This window comes from Callorhinchus milii, unplaced genomic scaffold, assembly GCF_018977255.1.
Source record: "Callorhinchus milii isolate IMCB2004 unplaced genomic scaffold, IMCB_Cmil_1.0 Scaffold26, whole genome shotgun sequence".
In the NCBI taxonomy this organism is placed as follows: Eukaryota; Metazoa; Chordata; class Chondrichthyes; order Chimaeriformes; family Callorhinchidae; genus Callorhinchus; species Callorhinchus milii.
The window spans coordinates 200,001-221,012 of NW_024704767.1; the positions used below are offsets into that span (position 1 = coordinate 200,001).

The 21,012-nt window shown below is 43.0% G+C and overlaps 3 protein-coding genes across 9 annotated transcripts; 2 read left to right on the forward strand and 1 right to left on the reverse strand.

Moving 5' to 3' along the window:
- Positions 1-587: 587 nt before the first annotated feature.
- Positions 588-6,558, forward strand: LOC103186710. Of its 6 annotated transcripts, none has more exons than XR_006085789.1 (7): positions 588-986; positions 1,682-1,724; positions 1,908-2,003; positions 3,719-3,822; positions 4,578-4,682; positions 5,501-5,590; positions 6,148-6,558. XR_006085789.1 is itself a non-coding variant. In XM_007905903.2 (7 exons), coding segments are annotated over exons 3-7 (312 nt in total). In that variant the 5' UTR covers positions 588-986; positions 1,682-1,724; positions 1,908-2,069; the 3' UTR covers positions 6,150-6,558. The 6 variants fall into 6 exon arrangements, 3 of the variants coding, with proteins under 3 accessions (XP_007904094.2, XP_007904120.2, XP_007904111.2); XR_006085788.1 differs by having other exon boundaries at positions 1,908-1,953; XM_007905903.2 differs by having other exon boundaries at positions 1,908-2,080.
- Positions 6,559-8,838: 2,280 nt separating this feature from the next.
- Positions 8,839-13,038, reverse strand: rasl12 (RAS-like, family 12). The gene is given in 6 exon segments (XM_007905932.2): positions 8,839-9,205; positions 9,208-9,374; positions 9,880-10,070; positions 11,356-11,429; positions 11,633-11,689; positions 12,565-13,038. Coding segments are annotated over 6 exon segments (849 nt in total). The 5' UTR covers positions 12,704-13,038; the 3' UTR covers positions 8,839-8,984.
- A 1,632-nt stretch (positions 13,039-14,670) lies between these two features.
- kbtbd13a (kelch repeat and BTB domain containing 13a) lies at positions 14,671-19,290 on the forward strand. 2 transcript variants are annotated; one of them, XM_042344078.1, is made up of 2 exons: positions 14,671-14,690; positions 17,912-19,290. In XM_042344078.1, exons 1-2 carry the CDS (start codon positions 14,671-14,673, stop codon positions 19,251-19,253), a joined length of 1,362 nt encoding a protein of 453 aa, XP_042200012.1. In that variant the 3' UTR covers positions 19,254-19,290. The 2 variants fall into 2 exon arrangements, with proteins under 2 accessions (XP_042200012.1, XP_007904132.2); XM_007905941.2 differs by lacking the exon at positions 14,671-14,690 and having other exon boundaries at positions 17,657-19,290.
- Positions 19,291-21,012: the final 1,722 nt, after the last annotated feature.

Below are 21,012 nucleotides of genomic sequence, written 5' to 3' on the forward strand. Positions count from 1 at the left end.
GACTGGGTTTATGATGGATTATTTTGCGAAATTCAAACCATCGGGATTATAAACAGTCGGATTTGAGAACTTTGCTGGAAAGAAATTGCCAAAAAAATAAAATCAATGGAATATCTTGGGAGCCCCATTTGTGTTGCAACTGTAGCCAAGCAAATAAATAGACAGTTCACGCCTTTTGAAATATGCTTGAAAAATATTCCCAATCAATGAGTAGTCAGGGGATTGGCAGCAGAATGGATTTCTGTTATTCAGTAACTATAGTTTACTGCCCCGGTCAATAAAATGTCAGAGTTATTGCTCTGTGCGGATATTTGGAATTCAGTATCATTCACTGAACTCTTGAACAGATCAACATCCACTGGAAATCTCTCCAAACAAACCACAGGCGAATAGAGTTACCTGAAACCTTGACTCAATGAAGAAAGATAAAGGAAATAAGTTATAATTGACATATAGATAGATGTTTCCAGCAATAATAACAATAATCTTTGCATTTGATACAGTGCTTTATACGTCGTTGAGACTTCTCAAGGCTCTTTGCAGAATATACTGTAAAGTGGATTCCCACTAAAGTGTGTTTTGTGGGCGAAAGTGAAAGGTTACAGTAATAAGTAAGACAGGGGTGACTCAACAATCAGTTTAAGTCTGTCTTAGAGAGAGAAAAAATGCAGAGGTGAATTAAAATGGGTTGTCAACCTGTTGTTTTTTTGTTTATGAAAAATAACTGAGTGAAAGAATAATTCAAATATTGACAGATTAGACTCAAAGAACCTGAATCACAAAATGTGGGCAATGTAATCAAAGACTTCCGCCTCCTCCCACTGAAATTTCACAAGGCTCATTACTGAGAAATGTTATCAGCACGAGAAGTAAGGAGAGGGTGAGTTCTCTTACTGGAACAGATTTGAGATGACAAAGAACCCTTCTCAATAGAAACAAACAGGGAAATTCAATAGTCCCAACAAACTCCAGTCTGCAAATCAAAGGTAAGTTCAAATCATAGTATTTTGTTGTTGTTGGAAATTCAAGGACTATCTGAGGACTATCTGAAGAGAGAATTTGTGTGGGAACAGAGAGAGAGAGAGGGTATAGCATACTGACTTTCTATATAGTGTTAATCATTCATGTGAACCCTATGAAATACAGTTTACCTTCATCCATATGTTGTCTGTTCACATCAGACATGAGTTAAAGTGAGAAACTAGAACATATTATTGCATCCGGGCTAATAAGATACAAATGAAGAATTTGGGAGTGAAAATGTGACATTGATTAAGATAAATGCATCACTTAAATGACAGCATGGATATACTGTACTAAAGGACTGTGGTTGTGGAAATAAGACTAACAATGAGCAGTTGCGAACCTATCCAAGTACAGAATGGACCATTCATAATATCTGGGATCAGCATTGGGCTCTCAAACCCCAGGGATTGTCACTGAATTGTCACAGAAAAAGTTTTCTTGAACTTTGCAATGCTTCCTGCTTTGATGGAATATGCGTCTGAACACATTTCAAAACTGCAAGAAAGACGATAAAAGCACAAAGTTTAACCCCCAGAGGCCCAAATTCCAAAAAATTCCTCCAGTCATTGTTTGTGGTGTACCTACAGAAGAAGGTTTAAACTGTTGGGAGTATATCTTAAAGGGAGTATTGGCTCATCAATGGATTATTTTAAAGGGAGCTGGAGGCTAGGAGGCGGAAGTGATCAAGACTGAATCTGGTAAGTGTTTACTCATGTTTCTTTCATTCATTCAGTAACGTTATAACAAGGTGAAACTTTTCACAGAAGTGTACAATATATCCCAGAGCCGGGTACTGCCAACTTTCGGTTTACGTGCTTTATATGCTGTAGTATTACAAATTAATTTGATCATGTTCTCGTTATCTTTATTATTTTTTTCAGGTGAGACCAGACTATTATTGCCAGCACCAGAAATTAGGCAAAGGGGGTGATGTATATATAATTGCTTCCGCTTTCAAAATTCCCAGCAGTTTCCATGTATGATATCTGGGCTGAAATTAATTCATTGTGTATGAATAAACCAAATAAACCATTTTTGTTCCTATGTCTACCAGGTTTGTGTATTATATGAACCTCAATATAATGTGGTTCCTTTCTGTTGTGCATAAGTCTGTTCTGTATAAATCGTATAATTGCCTAAGTCCGTTCAAAAGTTTCCATTCTATGCAAGTTGCCATAACTCATACTTTGCATAAGTTGTATTAAATGTATAATAATAATAATAAAATGAAAAGATTATTATTACGTATGGTCTCAACTGATACGACTTGTGTGAGATTTGCTGTATATACTTCAAACTCATGATAAAACTATTCCCATTTCTGCCAACCTTGGACATTAGATTCGAATGAACGACCATCTATTTGGCAGCAACTATAATGTTGGACATGTACCTCGGTTTTTCAAAGCAGCCAAGCAAAGCAAAAGTAATTAAAGATAGAATTGTGTGGTCATAAAAAAAAACAACCTTTGATTTTATTGGTGGCTTCAGAAGAGTGTAGACAGACAAGATTAGCAAGTTTCAGTGTCATTAACCTTTTGGTTACAACCGACTTGGGTCATACTCTTGATTTTGCTCACATTAGTTTTACATTGGTTGATGTACTTGTCCTCTTTATTGGCAGGACTTGGCAACGAAAAATCACCTTTAACAACACGCTCTGTTAAGAAACCAATTGACCCTGTTGCCACTCTCCACTTTGCACATAAAAAATATGCATTATGGGGTCTAATTTGCAATATTTCTTAATAAAATTTCAGATTAAAGAATCTGATTAGACTTTTCTTTGACCCACAGAAACGCCACTGCATTTGCGATGTAATAACAGAAAAAAAAATTGGATTTGAATGAATGAGTTCCTATTTGGAAGCACGTATTATGTTGAAGCATCTCAAAGAGTTTCACAGAAATTGGGAAGCTCTTTGAGATAGTAATAATAATCCTTACATTTGTATTACGCCTTATCATGTCATCGAGACATCTCAAAGTGCTTCACAGGATATACTGTAAAGTGAATTGACTGTGTATTTTGTGGGCAAAACATTATACGTTTCTACCAAATAGGAATTCATTCATTTAGATGTAAAGGTTCATTAATTCACTCGCATGCGGTGATGTTTTGCTTTTGGCAGTCATTTTGCAGACAGAAAAGTTCCACTACCAACCTGGAGGTGAATGACTATTTAGGAGGTTTTCCTGGTCAGGACGTAGAAACAATTTCCCTTCCTTTTCAAACAGTGGGGAAGTTAACATCAGTGTCATTGACCTCAGCCACTGAGCTCATCCTTTCAGATCTAATGGTGACAAATCTGATACTCGATGACGAATACAGGGGAGTTTCTGTGGGTCACAGAAAATAATCTCTAACACTCTGGAATTTTGTTAAGAACTATTGCAAATTAGAGCCCACTATGTATATTTTTGTGTGCAAAGTTTAGAGTGGCAACTGTTTTTTTTCAATGAGTTTACCAAAAGGCTAGAATTTTCGCAAACTGTTACAATAGTTAGTGGCTTGTGTTTACTATCAGGTTACCATTTTAGTTAACTGTTAGGATACATCTACCAAATCGGGTTCAGCTTTGGTTCACGCATATCTTTAATTGTTTTGTCAAATCGAACGGAATCAACTTGAATGGGGAAATGGGGGCAGAGCAGATGCTGAAAGTGTGACTTCTTTTTTCTTCTCCTCCAGGTCTCTTGTTCAATTGAATATTTCCATCCTCCACAGTTGCAAAGAAATGTACGGATTCAGAAGTTATGCCTGTTTGTGGCTCATTCTATGTGCTCTGATGGAAGGTAAGTAAATCTGAGGAACAGGGTAGAAGTTACTTGAAAACATTTAGACTTTTCCTTGGTATTCAGGATAGGCACAAGGATACACATTCTTCCATTACTCCAGACTACTCTTATTTTCCAAGTATCTGTCTATCTCCCTTTGAGACATCCCAATTGATTCTCCCCTTTTGTCCTTTTGGGGCAATGCATTCCATATTTTCATTGTTATCTGTATGAAGAAATATATATTTAGACCTTGATTAGATTAGTAGGATAGATATTGAGATGTGGTCTGATCCAAGACAGATCATGACAATAAGGGAGCAGAGTGAGTGACTGAATTATTTCAAGAAAAGATTTTTATTCCAAAATGACTCACCTGAAATGGCCATAGAGTGTCTGGAAGCCATACAGTTGACCAAAATAATGTGTGTGTGGGGGGGGGGGGGGGGGGGAGGGGGGGAGGGGTGTGGGGTGGGTGGAGGGGAGATAACGGGTGCAAACAATGGTCCCTAATCACTGTCTTATGTCTAGCCTAAAAAGATATAAACAACAGCAACAACAACAAGATCCCATTTATAGAGCGCCTTTCACATCGGGAGGAAAACATAATCGGTCATGAGAGATTCTGTATTTTCAAGACATTATCCCAGGTGAAAGGAGTAATTTGCACGGTGTGGTAGGTTCTGTTGCCTAACAGAAGTTAGCCGTAAATGATGGAGTGGATCACTGGTTTATTACCGCTGTTGTTCCTAATTTTCGTCTCACTGAAACAGGAATCGCAACAAGAACATTGGCCAAACCTAGAAGTTCAGTAGCTTCACCCATTACGCCCAAGAATAACGCACAAGGAACGAAGTCCTCATGCAACCCAGAGGAGCGTAAGTGTCGTAACTTGGCCGTTTGGAGTCCTGTAGCTCAGTGGTTAGAGCACTCGCTTTGCAAGTGAGAGACCTGAGTTCAATTCCAGGCAGAGGGCGAAACCTTGGGCAAGTTTCCTTACTCCACACAGAGCCTAATAATAATCCTCCAAAACCAAAAACAATAATAAATTGGTCATTTTCAATCTACGACTGTTTGTGGGACATTGCTGTGCGCAATTGGCTGCCGCGTTCGCCCACAAATATACAGTCAATTCACTTGACAGTGTGTTCTGTGAAGCGCTTTGGGACGTCCTCCCGACGTGAAAAGCGCTATAGCAAATGCAAGGATTATTATTATTATTATTATTACACATTATTTAGTTTCCCCCCCCCCTCCCCCCACCACCCATTGCCCACATCTGGCACCGACAATGCCCTTCGATGGAAATGCTGCAGTACCATCTTTGCCACGAGGGGGCGAAGATTGGTGACAGCGCTAACCGCCTCGAACTGGGGGCTGAATCCATGCGACCTGGTTCAGGTTGACACCAAATCAAAGCACCTTGGGTTTATCTCACCGTGTTTGGAGGGGGAGGGAAGGAAAGGAAAGGAGGGCGAATCAACCACGAGGTAGAGAATAACTTAACAACTTTGCTATGATAATACTACCAATAATATCCTTGCACATTTATAGTGATCAAACATTGGGAGATGTGCTCGGGTTGAGGACACTGGACGGAGCCTATGGTCTGAATTGTTGTCTTCTTGAGCAGGTTACTAGACACATTCCCTGTAACTATTAATGGTATTAAATTCCCCTTTTCTTTTTATTGCAGACATTGTGTGGAACTATTGCATGTTAGGGATTGCTCTTCTGGTCTTGATCTTCGGGTTCGTGATTCTGTGGTTAAACCCCAGGGCAAAATGTAAGTAAAATCTTGTCTTTTATTCCTTTAAATCCCTCTAAACAGGCAATTGGGTTGACTGGATATGCTGTACAACTTATTATTAAAGTTATTATTAAAGTTATTAGTATTAAGAATAATAATTTAGTACGTTAACATATTAAGTTATTATTAATAATAATTTAATAATAAATGAATAAGTAACTTTACACTTTTCCTAATTGAACTTAGTAAGAGTTCATTAAGTTGAGGGCACCATTTTTTCCCTCTAACTAGAAGCAGAATTTTTTTTTCCCATTTCTACTCCAGTGGTGAGACACCTATGAGTTCACCTGTCACTGTTGTTATTATAGTAATTATTATAGGAATTATTAAAGGAAACAAATCCCAAACAGTGATAAATTGGTCACTTCAATCCACGACTGTTTGTGGGACACTGCTGTGTGCAATTGGCTGCCGCGTTTCGCCCACAATTCACCCTCAATTCACTTTACAGTCTACTCTGTGAAGCGCTTTGAGAGATCTGGAAGATGTGAAAAACGCAGTATCAAATGCAAGGATTATTATTATTATTATAGGAGGAAGAAAAAGATCATAATCCAGCAGCCAGCAAACATTGACAACATTAAAATGATCAAGGCAACTCGACAGCTCGTAAAACATCAGTCTTCAGAAAGTGACGATGAGCCTTTGGAGGTGGATCTGATGCTGCCGACGAGGCAAACCTCTATCCCTCAGCGCCGGCCTCAGCGGCATTCACCTGGCTCACCCAAGCCTGGAGAGATACTGATTCGCTGGAAAGATGGAGATATTGGTGCGATTCTTCTAAGTGCAAAGGAAGATATGGTGTAAAGCCCTCTCCACACCCCCCCCCCCCCCATCCACCCCACTCGAAACACTTCCCCCCATCCACCACTCCACCCCCAATCACAGGATTTAAATGGGACTCGTAGAATTTCGTAAAGAAATAAAATATAACTTTTGCAAAACAGTTTACTGGCTAAATTACACAACAGATTTAGTGTTTGCGTACACGTTAAGCGCTCGACTGTTGCATGTTATATTGAGAAAGACAGTGAGAAAATGGACCAGTTTTGTTTAACCTCACAAATACTGGCTCCTTTTACAGTTATTATCAGGTATTTTTTTTACAGAAAATGACTAAAGTTAAAATAAAAAAAAGGCAGGCGGGGCAAGAATAGGGAAGCATAAATTGAAGGAAAATAAAATAGCTGAACATTCTGGGAAGGTTTGACTTAGGAAAGGAACACTACAGGTCAGGTCAGTCTTTGCAGGAAAATGGCCCAAAGCAGTAAAACAACAGAGTGCTGAGATCAGATCACCTACAAACACTGTGAACTGCCAAACGCTATATAACGTGGAACAAGTTAAAATGGGGAGTGAAAAAATAAATGAATGCTAGAAAGCAAAATGTCCCGTGACTGTGGCTTGTCTTTCAGTTAATGTCAGGAGTGGCTCTAACTAGCTGTTAGCTAGTTCTGTTACCAACCACCACTATAACTAAATATTACAGTAATATATATAAATATATATATATATAAAACGTTGAGAGAGTGATATAAACTTAAAGCAGACTATATAAATAAATGAAAAGGTAAAAGTTGCATAAGTAGGTAGTATAATTGTAGTCATAGATTAAAAACTATAATTAATTACATTAATCAACATCCTTTTAGCTGTGCAAAGGCAAAATTAGAGAGAACCAACATTGATTTTGTAAAATGTAAAGGATGTAAAATGAGAGCAAACCAGTAGATCTGTAGAATATAGATACAATGAACAGTAACTAACCCATAAAAATCTTGGCGAGACAATATGTAGAGCTCTCTCCAGTTGTATACAAATTTCATCACCTATTTGCTTTTTAAGTTGGGGAGGGGGCGGGAGGAGGAGGTTGTACATAATCAATTTCTAAAAGTGGCAAGTTAAATACAGAGAGAATAAATCACAAACTACAGTAGAAGCAACGAAACTTTGGACGTTTATTGAATTAATATTATTTTCAAGCACAAAATAACCTACTGATTTTTCTAAAATCTCCTATGATGTAGTGAGAGGTGTGAGGAAACTTTAGAATTGTGGATTTTTTTCCTTAAAAAGCACAGAACAAACAAAGCGACGAGCAAAAATGACAACGGACAATAAGTTAGGCTTCACCAGTCAGCGAGACCTGGATTCTGTTAGAAGTAATCCCTCCGAAAAAAATGTGGTCATTCAATCCACGGCTGTTTGTGGGACCTACTGTGCCAAATTGCCTGCCGCGTTTTGCTCAGTATATTCTGTGAAGCCCTTTGAGATGCCTCAATGATGTGATAAGGTGCTATATCAAATACAGGATTATAATTATTATTAGAATTCAGTGATTTGATTAAACATTGAATACAAATGATCTCTTGGTTATTTTTATACTATTAAGAGAGTGATTGCCACCGGGAGCCCTTTTTCTAACTGAGGCAGCGTTCAGCGTTCCCAGGTCAGCTCGACACACAATAAATCTCTCCCAACAAACACAACATGCTTGAATACCAATCTCAGAGCCTCTCTTCGCCCAACGCACCTTTGGACGCAGTTTGTGGCAACCCAGAGATCAGCATGTAAATATGGGGCTTTGTTCAGTGTTTCTAGAACCCTCAGCGTTGGGAATAGCACCCCCACTTCCAGGTAAATTCTAACTCCTGGGCAAAAACTCTGTCCTTTGGATGAGACGTTAAACCGAGGTCCCGTCTGCCTGTACAGGTGGACGTTAAAGATCACGGGGCACTACTCGAAAAGAGAAGGGAGTTTCTCTCTTGCTGGCAAGGTGTCCTTGGATTGAAGCCACCAAGGCCACCTGTGAAGCCACCAAGGATTAGTGTCCTTGCCAAATAAAAATTTTGGTAGTCAAATAAAAATCACTCATTCCATGGCTCTTTGTGGGCCACTGTGGCATAAAATACACAGTCAATCCGCTTCACGGTATATCCTATGAAGCGCTTTGGGACGTCTGGGCGACCTGATGAGGTGTCATATCAAATACAAGGATTATTATTAGAAAAATTCATCTCCTGGGTTTGAGCTTGTCCACAGCCCCCCCAAAGTCTTGTCTCTCAGTGAAACATCAGCCTCCGGGCAAATCGTGAACCGAGCAATAATTTATCCATCAAACCCTCTGTCAAAATCCTGTCCTCACCTTTGGTTGATGTCACCAAGAGGGAGCATGTAGCTCGGGTCCAAATCCCTGACTGTCCAGCGCCTTGGGACGCTCTCCCGACATGAAAGGCGCTGTACAAATGTAATTTGTTGTTGTTGTCTGGATCCCCGCTGGTGCCCGATGACGTTAGTTTGGCTGACGATGTATCAAAATTTGTGACATCCCAGTTGCACAATCAGCTGGGGCGAGCTTTTATCAAGACGTTTAAAATATTTTAAAGCCTTTCAGTAAGGTCAGTGTGGGAGTTCTCCGCTTGCTTTGGGCCCTCGCTGTCTTCACGGTGACCAGTTTGGCCGAGGTGATGGTGGGCACCTCCTTGTAGATGGCGGTGGACAGTCCATGGGAGCCAAACGTGGCCGGGTGGTGTTTGAGGGACTGGGCATAGGCAGGCGGGTGAGCAATACTCAACGCTGGCTTCTCCTCGAGATAAAGAGAGGCCTGACGGGAAGGTGGCGCTCTGTCTCTCGTCTCACCTCACGTATCGCTTCGTGAAAGACGTGCCGGACAGACTCAAAGTCCAGACAGGCAGATACTTCGTAAAACAAGCTGTTAGATTTGGACGCCAAGGACACACCATTAGCCTTGCTCACCTGCCTGAAAACAACAGGGATGTGAAGAGCTTAGAGAGGTGTGTACAACAATAAAGAGGTATTTCTCCCACAATATACACTGTCAATCCACTTTACAGTAACAATAAATAATAATAATCCCTGTTAATGGATATAATACCTTATCACGTCGTTGAAACATCTCAAAGTGCTTTACAGAATATATTATAAAGTGGATTGACTGTGTACTTTGTGGGTGAAACAGTATATATCCTGTGAAGTGCTTTGAGACATCTCAATGACATGATGAGGTGCTTTACCAAATGTAAGGATTATTATTATTATTATTATTATTAGGACCTTATAGAAACTTTAGTTATCGATGGTCAGCACAGTCACTCCAGCTGACTCCAGCAGAAAGTCATCCGCCAATTGACTAACACGTAGAGTAAGGAAACGTGCCTAAGGATGCAACCCAGTAGAAGGAAGAATTGAACAAATGCTTCAGAGGAGGAGGAATTGAGAAGGTTTTGACGATAAACATTGCTTACCTATATCTCTCCATATCCAATTTATTGCCCAGCAAAATAACGGGACAGTCGTGTGGCAGGCCTTTGGTGTGGTTGGCAATTACAGTGAGGTATTGCTGGCAACCCTCAAAACTCCTCCTGTTATCGATGCTGTAGACCACAATGAACGCATTTGCCCAGTTTAGGTAACGTTCCGAGTTTGTTGGCTTGTCCTGTGTTTTAAAGAGGAAAGAAACTAAAATGACTGTTTTTGTGAGCTGTAGTTTGCAGACTATTTTCACAGACAGACAGACAGACAGACAGACAAACCCGTACAAACAAATCATCACCTGCACACACATACAGGTGCAACTCATGAAACTATAACTTTAAAAGGTAAAGTGTCCAGTGCCTGCACCATTACTGTTTTCCGTCCGTCTTCAGCTTTGCAACAGCTCACATCAGATCATTAGATAATAATCAATAATTATTCTTGCATCGTAAAGTGTATTGGCTATGTTGTGTATTTGTAGGCAGCCAATTTGTGCATAGCAATGTCCCACCAACAGCCACAAAGTTTTTTTTCTCTCTCTGGGGGGAATTGCTAGGAGATCCCTGAGAGAAAATCCCATCTTTGTTTGAATAGCACCTTGCGATCTTTAACAGCAACCCGAACAGGCAGATGGGACTTCGGTTAAACGTCTCCGTGAGCTCTGACAATGCAGTGCTACCCCAGCACAGCATTGGAGTGTCAGTCTAGACTGGGAGCTCAAAGTCCTGACATAGGGCCTCAAGCCCACAACCTTCTGACTCAGAGGCAAGAATGCTATGAACGGAGCCAGGCTCACACATGTCTCTGGGTTGATGCAGTTTCAAGTCAATTTCAAGGGTCAGCATCTCTTTGTGGAACTCACAACAGAGACAGTGATATTGTCAGGACAACACATTGCATAAGTACAAAGAGAAAACATTTAATTATTGAAAAAGATTCCTGGGAGAAGATTGCTCCAGCTCTGTCTCGTTGCTTTTAAGCTTTATGATAAATGGGATCTTGACTTAACTTTTGTTGATTCATTTATAATTTATTTGGTTTTACAATTACAGAACTACACATGTTATTCCCCTTGAAGTCCACGCCAGCTGAACTTCAATTGGATGGCGACAAGAAAGGGATATATTCTCTGGAAAATTGGATTTCTCATTTGCTCAGTTAACCCATTCCTTACCTGTGTAGTCACTAACGATTACAAGCTTTGTCTAGTTTAAAGGTTCAGTACCTTGGGACGTGAAAGATGCCGTATAAATGCAATTTATTCCTGTTATTGTTGTGAACAAAACAAATAGCTAGGCATTTAATTGCGATGTGAAAGGCGCTGTATGAATGCAAATTGTTGACGTAGTTGTGGTTACAGGCAAAGAGCAACCTCTAGTGAATTATACATACAATGGGTTTAAAATTCCCTGTGTTATAATGTCTCAAACAACCCTCCGATCTCCCACCAGAGAGATCCAAGTTACCTGATCAGCTGTGTCCATTATCTTCACCAAGACTGCCTGATGATCTACCAGCTCTTCAGAAGTGTAGATATCCTCTGGAACACAATAAACAACGATGACAAAGTGAAAGAGCATCTCGGACTGACTGATTGACTGACATAATTGCTCCAAGACCCAGGCCAGTGGAGCGGAGAGAAAGTTGGTCCATATTTGCTCGCATAAAGTGCATCAAATTTCCACACAAAGCAGGTGGAAAAACGCAATTGAATGGTGCTCACTCACACTCTTTTGTACTTACCCAAGTGTGGATCGTATTCGCTTATGAATCTTTTGGTGAGAAACTTCACAGTCAGAGCTGCAGGAAAAATCAACACACCAACGGGTTATTTTCAATGTCACTGAAATCAACACTCGGTAGAGAAAGATTGAAGTGCGTTTTCTATCATCCGAAAGGCAGTCAGAGTATAATAATAATAATAATCCTTGCGTTCGATATAGCATCTTATCACATTGTCTCAAAGCACTTGACAGAATTATAATTGTAAAGTGAATTGACTGTATATTTTGTGGGCCGAAGGAGAGGACCATAAAGTTAAGTTGCTATTTGAAACAGTGCAACCGACGAACAAATAATCAATTACCAGTTAGGATTTAAAAATGTGTTGATGGAACCAATCTCAATGAGTGCGTACGTGAGTGCGTGGGTGAGTGCGTGGGTGAGTGCGTGGGTGAGTGCGTACGTGAGTGCGTACGTGAGTGCGTGGGTGAGTGCGTGGGTGAGTGCGTGGGTGAGTGCGTGGGTGAGTGCGTGGGTGAGTGCGTGGGTGAGTGCGTGGGTGCATGAGTGAGTAGGTGCGTGAGTGAGTGAACAGTTTAGAGCTCGAAACACGCAGTGTAAGTGCAAGCCCAAGCTCTCCGGGACAAATAACCCGCACGAAAGGCGCCTACATGAATGCAAGTTGTTGTTGGACGCAGTCTCTTGGGTAAACAGGAGAGAGAGAGAGCGAGAGAGAGAGAGTGCGCGTCCCATTCCAACAATCTATCTCCGGAATTTCCACGTGTAGGTGGGACGAACGATGCATGGGATGATACTCAGCTTCGGTTTGGACGCTCTTAAGCAAAGGGTGATGGGTTTTCGCATGTGTCAAGACACCCGGCTGACCGCCACCTCCCCCCCCCCCCCCCCCCCCACCCACCACCCCAAAAAAACCCCACCAAAATATCTCTTACCAGATTTCCCAGATCCAGTGCAACCCAACATGACAAGGTTACATTCCTGAATGGAAGTTGGGAGACTCTTCTCTCGATCCAGGGAGTTGGATGAATGGAGCAACCCACTGGATTTGCCTTTCCCAAACATCAGGGACATCCTGGGTTGGACTTCACTGGAGCATCGTCAAACCCCACTTGTGCGATGGGATCTCTGGTGAGAGAGGTTTCAGGTCAATTTCAGGAGGATCTCTCTCTCTCTCTCTCTCTCTCTCCCCTTCTCCTCACTTCCTTTCCTCCCTCTTTTCACTGTAATCTCTGTCCATCCCTCCCAGCAGCAGAGAGACTAGAGAGAAGGAAAAAGCAACACACAACAGCGCACAGAGGAGATGCAAAGAGATGCAAATGCAATGCATTCGCTTTCTATTCGCTTTGCCTCCCACCAACCTCTTCCATCACTGCTCTGCCAAGTGCAGAATGCGAGTTTCGAAAAGAAATCGTCGAGGAAAGAGGGAGAGAGAGAGGGAGGGATGGAGAGAGAGAGAGAGAGAGATGCTGCTGGTGATTATGGTTTGAACCACAGCCACATCCCTTGTAAGGCAGTGCAGCTGCATTGAGTTCCTTTGCGTGAACATCTGTATAACAAATAGAGACTGTATCTAATCAACAAATTGCTGCAGCCTGAGCACACACACTATAAATAGTGCCTCGAACGTGCAAGAAAACTGCCACCGACTTCAGCAGCAGCAGCAGCAGCAGCAAAAAAAATAATAATAAATAATTTTTTTTAGCCCCTGGGGTTTAACACACAAGCAATGGCTGGACTCACTGGTCAGGAATCTCAGGAACCCAGGCAATGAGAGATTAGTCTGGATGGTGTGTGGTTTTTCTTTCTCTCTCTCTCTCTCTCTCTCTCATCAAACTAACCCCTTATAACTTTCCTGTGACTTGTTTCACCAATAGGGATGTGGAGCCACATTTTTTTTTTTGAAACTGTCTGATGGTGAACTGGTTAATTTTAACTGTTCATTTCAATTCACCAGTGGAAATAGGATGTGCTGAATCTCTCTCTCTCTCTCTCTCTCTGTCTCTCTCTCTCTGTGTGTGTGTCCTCTTGTTTCATCTCTCTCTTTCTCTCTTCCCTTCTTTTCTTTCTTTCCTTCCTTCCTTCCTTCCTTCCTTTCTCTCTCTCTCTCTTCTCTTCCACTCTTTCTCTCACTCTCTTTTTCTCCCCCCCACCCCCTTCTCTTCTTTTTCTTCCTTTCCTTCACCACCCCCCCACCCACCCCCACTTTTTTCTCTCCTCCCATCCCATTTCTGGATAAATAAATCCTATGTGCACGTGAAACTTGGGGCTATTCAATCCCCTCCATCCCTGAAGTGTGTAAAAAAAAATGATGCATACAAGTCCTCTTAATTGCCCTCATGGGGGAGGGGGGGGGGGGAAAAGAAACATCCTGCCCAGGATTTATTATCCTCCTTTAAGGACTAAAAGTTGCACTTCCCAACATCTCAGAGAGGTTGCAGTGTGTGTAATATGCACATGTGCGGTAGGGGGCGCTGCTCTAAGGTTGCAATGCAGGTACTGTGTGTCCTATTCCATTCTAACATGGGTTAATCATCATCTCAAGAGGTCCTGGTGTTAACATCTCACCCCATCACAGCTCAACTGCCCCCCAGCTCACCCACTGGCTGTCATTTACTCCATCCTCAATCCCTGCTCTTTCCCTGGATGTTTCCTCCCTTGCAAATGTTCATCCCATTCCTCCCCACAACCCAACCCAACCCCCACTCACACCCCAAAAAAAAATTGGCTTAGAAAAAAAGAAAATGCGGTCGCCCAAATCGCGGCCGTTTGTGGGACGCTGCCGTGCACACTTGGCTTTCGTGTTCGTCCACCAAATCCACAGTCAGTTCACTTTGCAGTATATTCTATGCAGCGCTTTGAGACGTCTCCACGACACGATAAGGAGCCGTATCAAATGCAAGGATTATTCTTAAAGATATCGCCAAACCCCAGCAGTGCTTTCTAATGACTTATTTGATGTTATGAGATGATATCAGTGATGTCTGTCAGACACAGATATGGGATTGTAAGTAATGATTTTAAATATAATAACTGATAAAATGATACAGAAGTTTGTTTTGTTAATGAGCCCAATTCTTGCCCTCTACATGTCCTGTTACATTTCCCATCAGCCTCTCACTTAATTCACAGTACCAGACCTGCAAACACACTTAACGTTCCACATAAAGTAAAATAAAATGCAATCATATTTGACATTCCTAAGCCCAACCCCAGCAATGTCCAGCTCCAGTGAAACAGCTCACAAAGAATGCAAAGTATTTTTTTCCCCCGAAGTACAGATGTACAGGAATTAATGACGTGCATTCCTACATTTTGTTAAATACTGTCCAGATCACTCGTTTATACATCACTGCAAACCCATCTCTTTTACATTCGTGCTCAACGACATGACCTCTCATATCACTTTCCTTGTGTAACTATGGAGCAAGTGTCAGCGCAGTTTAACATTGTTAAACATATATAAAAATTGTGATTTCAACCCTAGTATCTTTATTACTAACATTTTTTTTTTGCTGTGCGCAATGGGCTGCCGAGTTTCGCTTGCATTTGATACAGCGCCTTTTCACAAGGCATTGAGACGTTTCAAAGCGCTTCACCGAATACACCGCAAAAGGGGGACGAAACACAAAATATTGCAGATGCTGGAATCTGAAACAAAAACAGAGAGAGCTGGAAAAGCTCAGCCGGTCAGGCAGCATCTGGACCCGAAACGTTGACTCACTTTCCTTTCTCTGCTGCCTGACCTGCTGAGTTTTCCCAGCTCTCTCTGTTCTTGGATACTCTAAAGGAGATTGACCGCAGCAAAGATGGAAGGAGATGAATTGAATATATTTTATTACCTTATTAAAATCCACAGAACCAGAAACACATCATTCTTCAGTTGAACGTATCACCACCGAGTCGTCAAAACTAGCCTTGAAGGTTTGATTCCTAACCTGATGAATCCACTCGCTCGCTACAAAACAGACTGGTCACCGGCAAAGCGGTGTTACCATAGTTACTGAAAGTTCAGATATAATGGCTTTAAATGGAGCAGAACTACACAAGTCATATGCCATTACACCCCAATGTTGCCGGCATCTCTCATGCAGCTGTGTAGATTGGGTCTTGAGATAGGCGTGTCTGTAGCCCAGTCAAAATAACCAGCAGCCTGGCTCACTGATAGCGCTCTCTCTTCGATTGAACCAACTAAATACACTGTCACTGCACTTCACCGTCAATCCTTACTACTACTATTGCTGCTAATAATAAGCCTTGCATGTGGCATAGTGCCTTATCATGTCTTCGAGACGTCTCAAAGCGCTTCACGGAATATATACGGTAAAGGAATTGACTGTATATTTTGCGGGAGAAACACGGCAGCCATATTTGCGCACAACAGTGTCCCACAAACAGTTGTGGATTGAGTGACCAAATCATTATTATTTTTTAAAGGGATTATTACTTCCAGAAAAGCGATCCACCAATCGACTAACAACTGGGTTCCTACTTACTGCTGGGTAAACAGAGGCGTGTGGAGTAAGGAAACTTAAACCAAGGTTTCGCCTGAGAATTGAACCCTGGTCCTCGCTCTCGCTTGCGAGTTGAGTGCTCTAACCACTACGCCACAGGACTCCACAGTAAATTCACACGTTTCAGTGCCATGATAGCGTGCAAAGATTAAATCTTATTTTATTATTATACTACAGAGCCTAGAACTGGGCTTTTTTTTTTACTAACTTCTTTAACCTGACCCCGAAATCACAATAGTGTGCAGTCAAAACACTTTGAAAACACTTTGATTTCCCAAATTTAGCTCGACTCTCGGTCTGTCTAAGTGCACCAAATAAAGTCTTGTGCAACAAAACAGGGCATATCTGCACCCAAGAGATATGGGAATCTAAGTGAGTCTAGCAATATGGTCTGAAACTTTATTTAACCTTTGCAATGCACGTCTTAAATGGGCAACAAGGTCTTTCTCTTGAGCAATGTATTCATTACTCGTGTCTCGAGATCTCAAACTATTTAGAACCGACTGTGTTTATCAATCCATTATTTAGGCTTGACGCAACTGTGAACTGGGCTCTCAAAATATTTGCGGTCTGCTTTGTTTTGTTGTTGCAGTTTAGGCCCCTATCTGTGCTCTGTGGAGAGCTCCATCTGCTACGGACAATATTGCGACACCAACATGGGGGTTTGTCAGGAAGCCAAATGTTGAAGGGAAACTGTTGAATTCACCATTTTCTCAGCCTCGAGAAGTGGGATTTGGAACTGACATCGTCCAGACACAGTGCGAGGAGTGAGCTCCGCATTGACAAAGAGGTATCGTCCTTTGGATGAAACCGAGGTCCTGTCTACGTGTTCAGGTGACTTCAAAGATCCTGTGTTGCTAATCAAAAAGAGGAGGGAGTTTCTCCCATCTGCTGGCGTAACAATTCCCTCCTAATCATTTTTCATTCACCTCTTGGCTGTTTGTGGCATTGTGTTGGTGCAAACAGTTGTCTCATTCGCCTCCAAAAAGTCACAACACAAGACAGTAACCGATTGTGAGGAGTTTTGGCTCATGTCAATGTAATAGTTGCTATAATTAGGAAAACTACAAACAAGGAAATCATTTGGCCCCAAGTAAACTGTTCTGCCAGTTGATTAGATCACAGTAAACCTTTGAATCCTTTTCTTCATGTACCTTAATACATTTTCCTCCCAGGTATCGAGCAATACCCTTTCAAAAACATGCCATTTGACTGCAACAAGAATCTCCTAGGAACAGTGCGAGCCACATTATTATAAACGTCTTTGTGAAGAAAGCATCTTTTAATTAGAGCTTAGCTCTAAGGCCATCCTTTGTTTTAAGATCCCTCTAAAATGTTCTTCATCATTCAACGCAGTTTTTTGTTTAGAGACCCGAGTGCAAGGACAGTCTACAGGGCTGTTGGTTCTAAAATACCTGCTAGGTTAGATATATTAGGCAGGACTCAGCTATCTATAGCCAGTGATATGGATACTTTAATGTCAGAGAATGCGTACGCAGCCAGTCATTGCAACCAAACAAGCAACTAAAAGGAAACAAGCCTGTAGGATAGGGTTGTGTTTTGCTTCAATTGGAGCCGTTAAATATCAAATTCAATCCTCTCCGGGTGCTGTTGGGGGAACCTGTTTCCCTGAGACCTAGGGTTCCAGACTTCAGGTTCAATTCCAGTCGGCTCTAAGAAGTTTATCAAGGAAAGTGATCTATGATCGCAGGGTCTGACTAAAGCAAGGCCTGGGGGAGATGCAGCCGGCAGGGTATCTGGGTGTGAGAGTGGAGGAGGAACTTTTCTCTGTTGAGAAGGCGATGCTGGCTGAGAGCAGTGAGTACTTCCGGGCTCTTTTCGACTCAGGAATGCGGGAATGTTCCCAGCAGGAAATCCGGGTGCAGGGGCTGACAGCACGTGGCTTTAGGATCCTGCTCCAGGTTCTGGCGGGCGAGAGGCCAATCCTGGCGGGCGAGGAAATCATCGACGCGATAGAGTGTGCCGCTTTCCTCATAGCCAAGCCTCTGTCAGAGCACATGGTGCACACCATCAGCTCCAGTAACTGTGTCCTGATGTTCCAGGCAGCGGCCACCTATGGGCTGTTTGACTTGACCCAGGCCTCGGCTCTGTTCATGAGAGATCTTTACCCCAACGTCAGGGAGGAACTGAGATGTTTGCCCAAAGATGAGCTGAGTTACATCGAGTCCTTTTCTCCTAGCACCTTGGTGTCCGTGGCCACTCACACGCCCTCCCAGGGCTTCCTGGATGACGTGTTCAGGACCTTCTGTTACCTGGACGAGGGTGAGAATGTGTGGAAGACACTGACGGCCTTGCCGGACAAGGCTACCACCTCTCTGGCCGGCGTCACCATGATGGGCAACAACATCTACATCGTGGGGGGGGTCTGCGCCTACAACAAGCGGCTGGTGGAGCTCAGCTTCTGCTACAACACGGCCGAGGATCGCTGGAACGAATTCCCTTGCCCTCAGCAGCTCCGCTACAGCCTGACCCTGACGGGACAGGACGGGAGTCTTTACGCCCTCGGTGGGATGTATCAGAACGTGGCTCTGGCCTCCGTGGAGCGATACCAGGTGGCGACCAGCACATGGTCCTCAGCAGCCCACCTGCCCAGGCCGGCCGAGAGCGTGGCTTGCACCCGGGCCATGGGCCGGATCTTCGTGTGCCTCTGGCTCCCCATGGACACCACCGATATCTACGAGTATCGGTGCGCGGAGGACACCTGGGCCTTGGTGACCACCTTGAGACGGCCCCAGAGTTACGGCCACTGCATGGTGGCTCACGCCGACAACCTGTACGTCATGCGCAACGGACCGGCGGACGACTTCCTGAGATGCGCCATCGACTGTTTCAACCTGACCCGGCACCAGTGGAGCGCGCTGTCCGGCCAGTACGTCAACAGCAAAGGGGCGCTGTTCACCGCGGTCGTCAGAGGGGACTCGGTCCTGACGGTTAACAGAATGCTGACCTTGGTCTATGATATTCAGAACGACAAGTGGAAGCCGGCCAAGGAGAAGAGGGGCTTTCCTCGCAGCGGGTCCATGCACACCTTCCTACTCAGGCTGCCCAACCAGAGACCCGCAGCTCTGCACCCCGAACTGCCTTCATAATGATAGTCCTTGCATTTGATACAGCGCCTTATCGCGTCATTGAGACGTTCTCAAAGCCCTTCACAGGATATACTGCAAAGTGGAGTGACTGTTTATTTTGCGAACGAAACGCGGCAGCCAATTGCGCGCAGCAGTGTCCCCTGAACAGTCATAGAATCATACAGCACAGAAGGAGGCCATTTGGCCCATCGGGTCTGTACCGCTCTTTGAAAAGAGCGTCCAATTCAACCCCACTCCCCCGCTCTCTCCCATAGCCCTGATCAACCCCACTCCCCCGCTCTCTCCCCATAGCCCTGATCAACCCCACTCCCCCGCTCTCTCCCCCATAGCCCTGATCAAACCCACTCCCCCGCTCTCTCCCTATAGCCCTGCAAACTCGTCCTCCCCAAATAATTATCTACTTCACTTTTAAAAGATGTTATCGAATCGGCTTCCACCAGCCTTTCAGGCAATGCATTCCGGATCCCAACACCTCGCTGTGTGAAAACATTTCTCCTCCTCTCCCCTCTGTTTCTTTTAACAGCTATTTTAAAATCGGTGCCCTCAGGTTACCGACCCACCGCCAGTGGGAATAGTTTCTCCTTGTTCACCCTATCGAATCCCCTCATAATTTTGAAAACTTCTATTAAGTCTCCTCTTAACTTTCTCTGCTCCAAGGAGAATAATCCTCGCTTCTCTCACCTCTCCTGATAACTGAAGGCCCTCATTCCTGGTACCATCCTGGTAAATCTCCTTTGCACCCTCTCCAATGCCTAGACATCCTTCCTAAAGTGTGTGGCCCAGAACTGAACACAGTCTCTAGTGTTTTATACTGATTTTTTACCAGTGTTTTATGAAGTTCATCATAACTTTGTGACTTTTGTATTTTATGCCCAAATTTGACCAAAGTGCCCAAATTTATTTTAGAGGGGCATTATTATTCCCGGAAAGTGATCCGCCAATTGACTAACAAGGAGGTTCCTACTTACTGCTGCGTTTCGCCCACAATATACTCAGTCAATTCAATTTACAGTATATTCTGTGAAGCGCTTTGAGACTTCTCAATGACGTGATAAGGAGCTACATCAAAAGCAAGGATTGTTATACATCATTATTATACAGTGAACCAAATCGGTGCTTAGATGGACAAATCTTTCCACCCTCTGCATATTCCCTTTCACCCACAGGCTAATGCCTAGGGGTTGGGGACACGTATTCGAAACATTTAAGCAGTTGTGATGCAGAAACAAAACAAAAAAAATTCCGTCTTATACCAAAGGTTTCCCGGCCTGGTTCTGCCTTCCGTGATTGTAACAGTTCTCCTGCCTGAGCTGATGGAATGGGAATTCCAGTCATCTGCCAGCACCAAGTACTAAAATTCCCGTGCGAGCAGACCAGCTCCGATAGGATCTGTAACCTTTAATGTGTACCGGTTCGGCGAAGGTCTGTTGTATGAGAAACCATAAATCTAAACAGCTCTAAACAGTGTTTGTGGAATCAGATTTAGCAGGACTGCAGTGTTTTAACTAAAATATTGGCTCGAGCCACTCATTAAACGATGTTCACCCTCACTATCGACATTGTCCTCCTGACGTGAAAGGCGCTGTATCAAAAACGAGGATTATTATTATTATTATTATTATTATCAAGGCAAATATGCAGCCCAGCAATTTACGCAATCATCAACTAATGACATTAATAACTAGCCATCATATAGACCATGTCTGATTAGATCGAAGGGTCTGTTTCACATTTAAAAAAATGCATTATGCGTGATCTC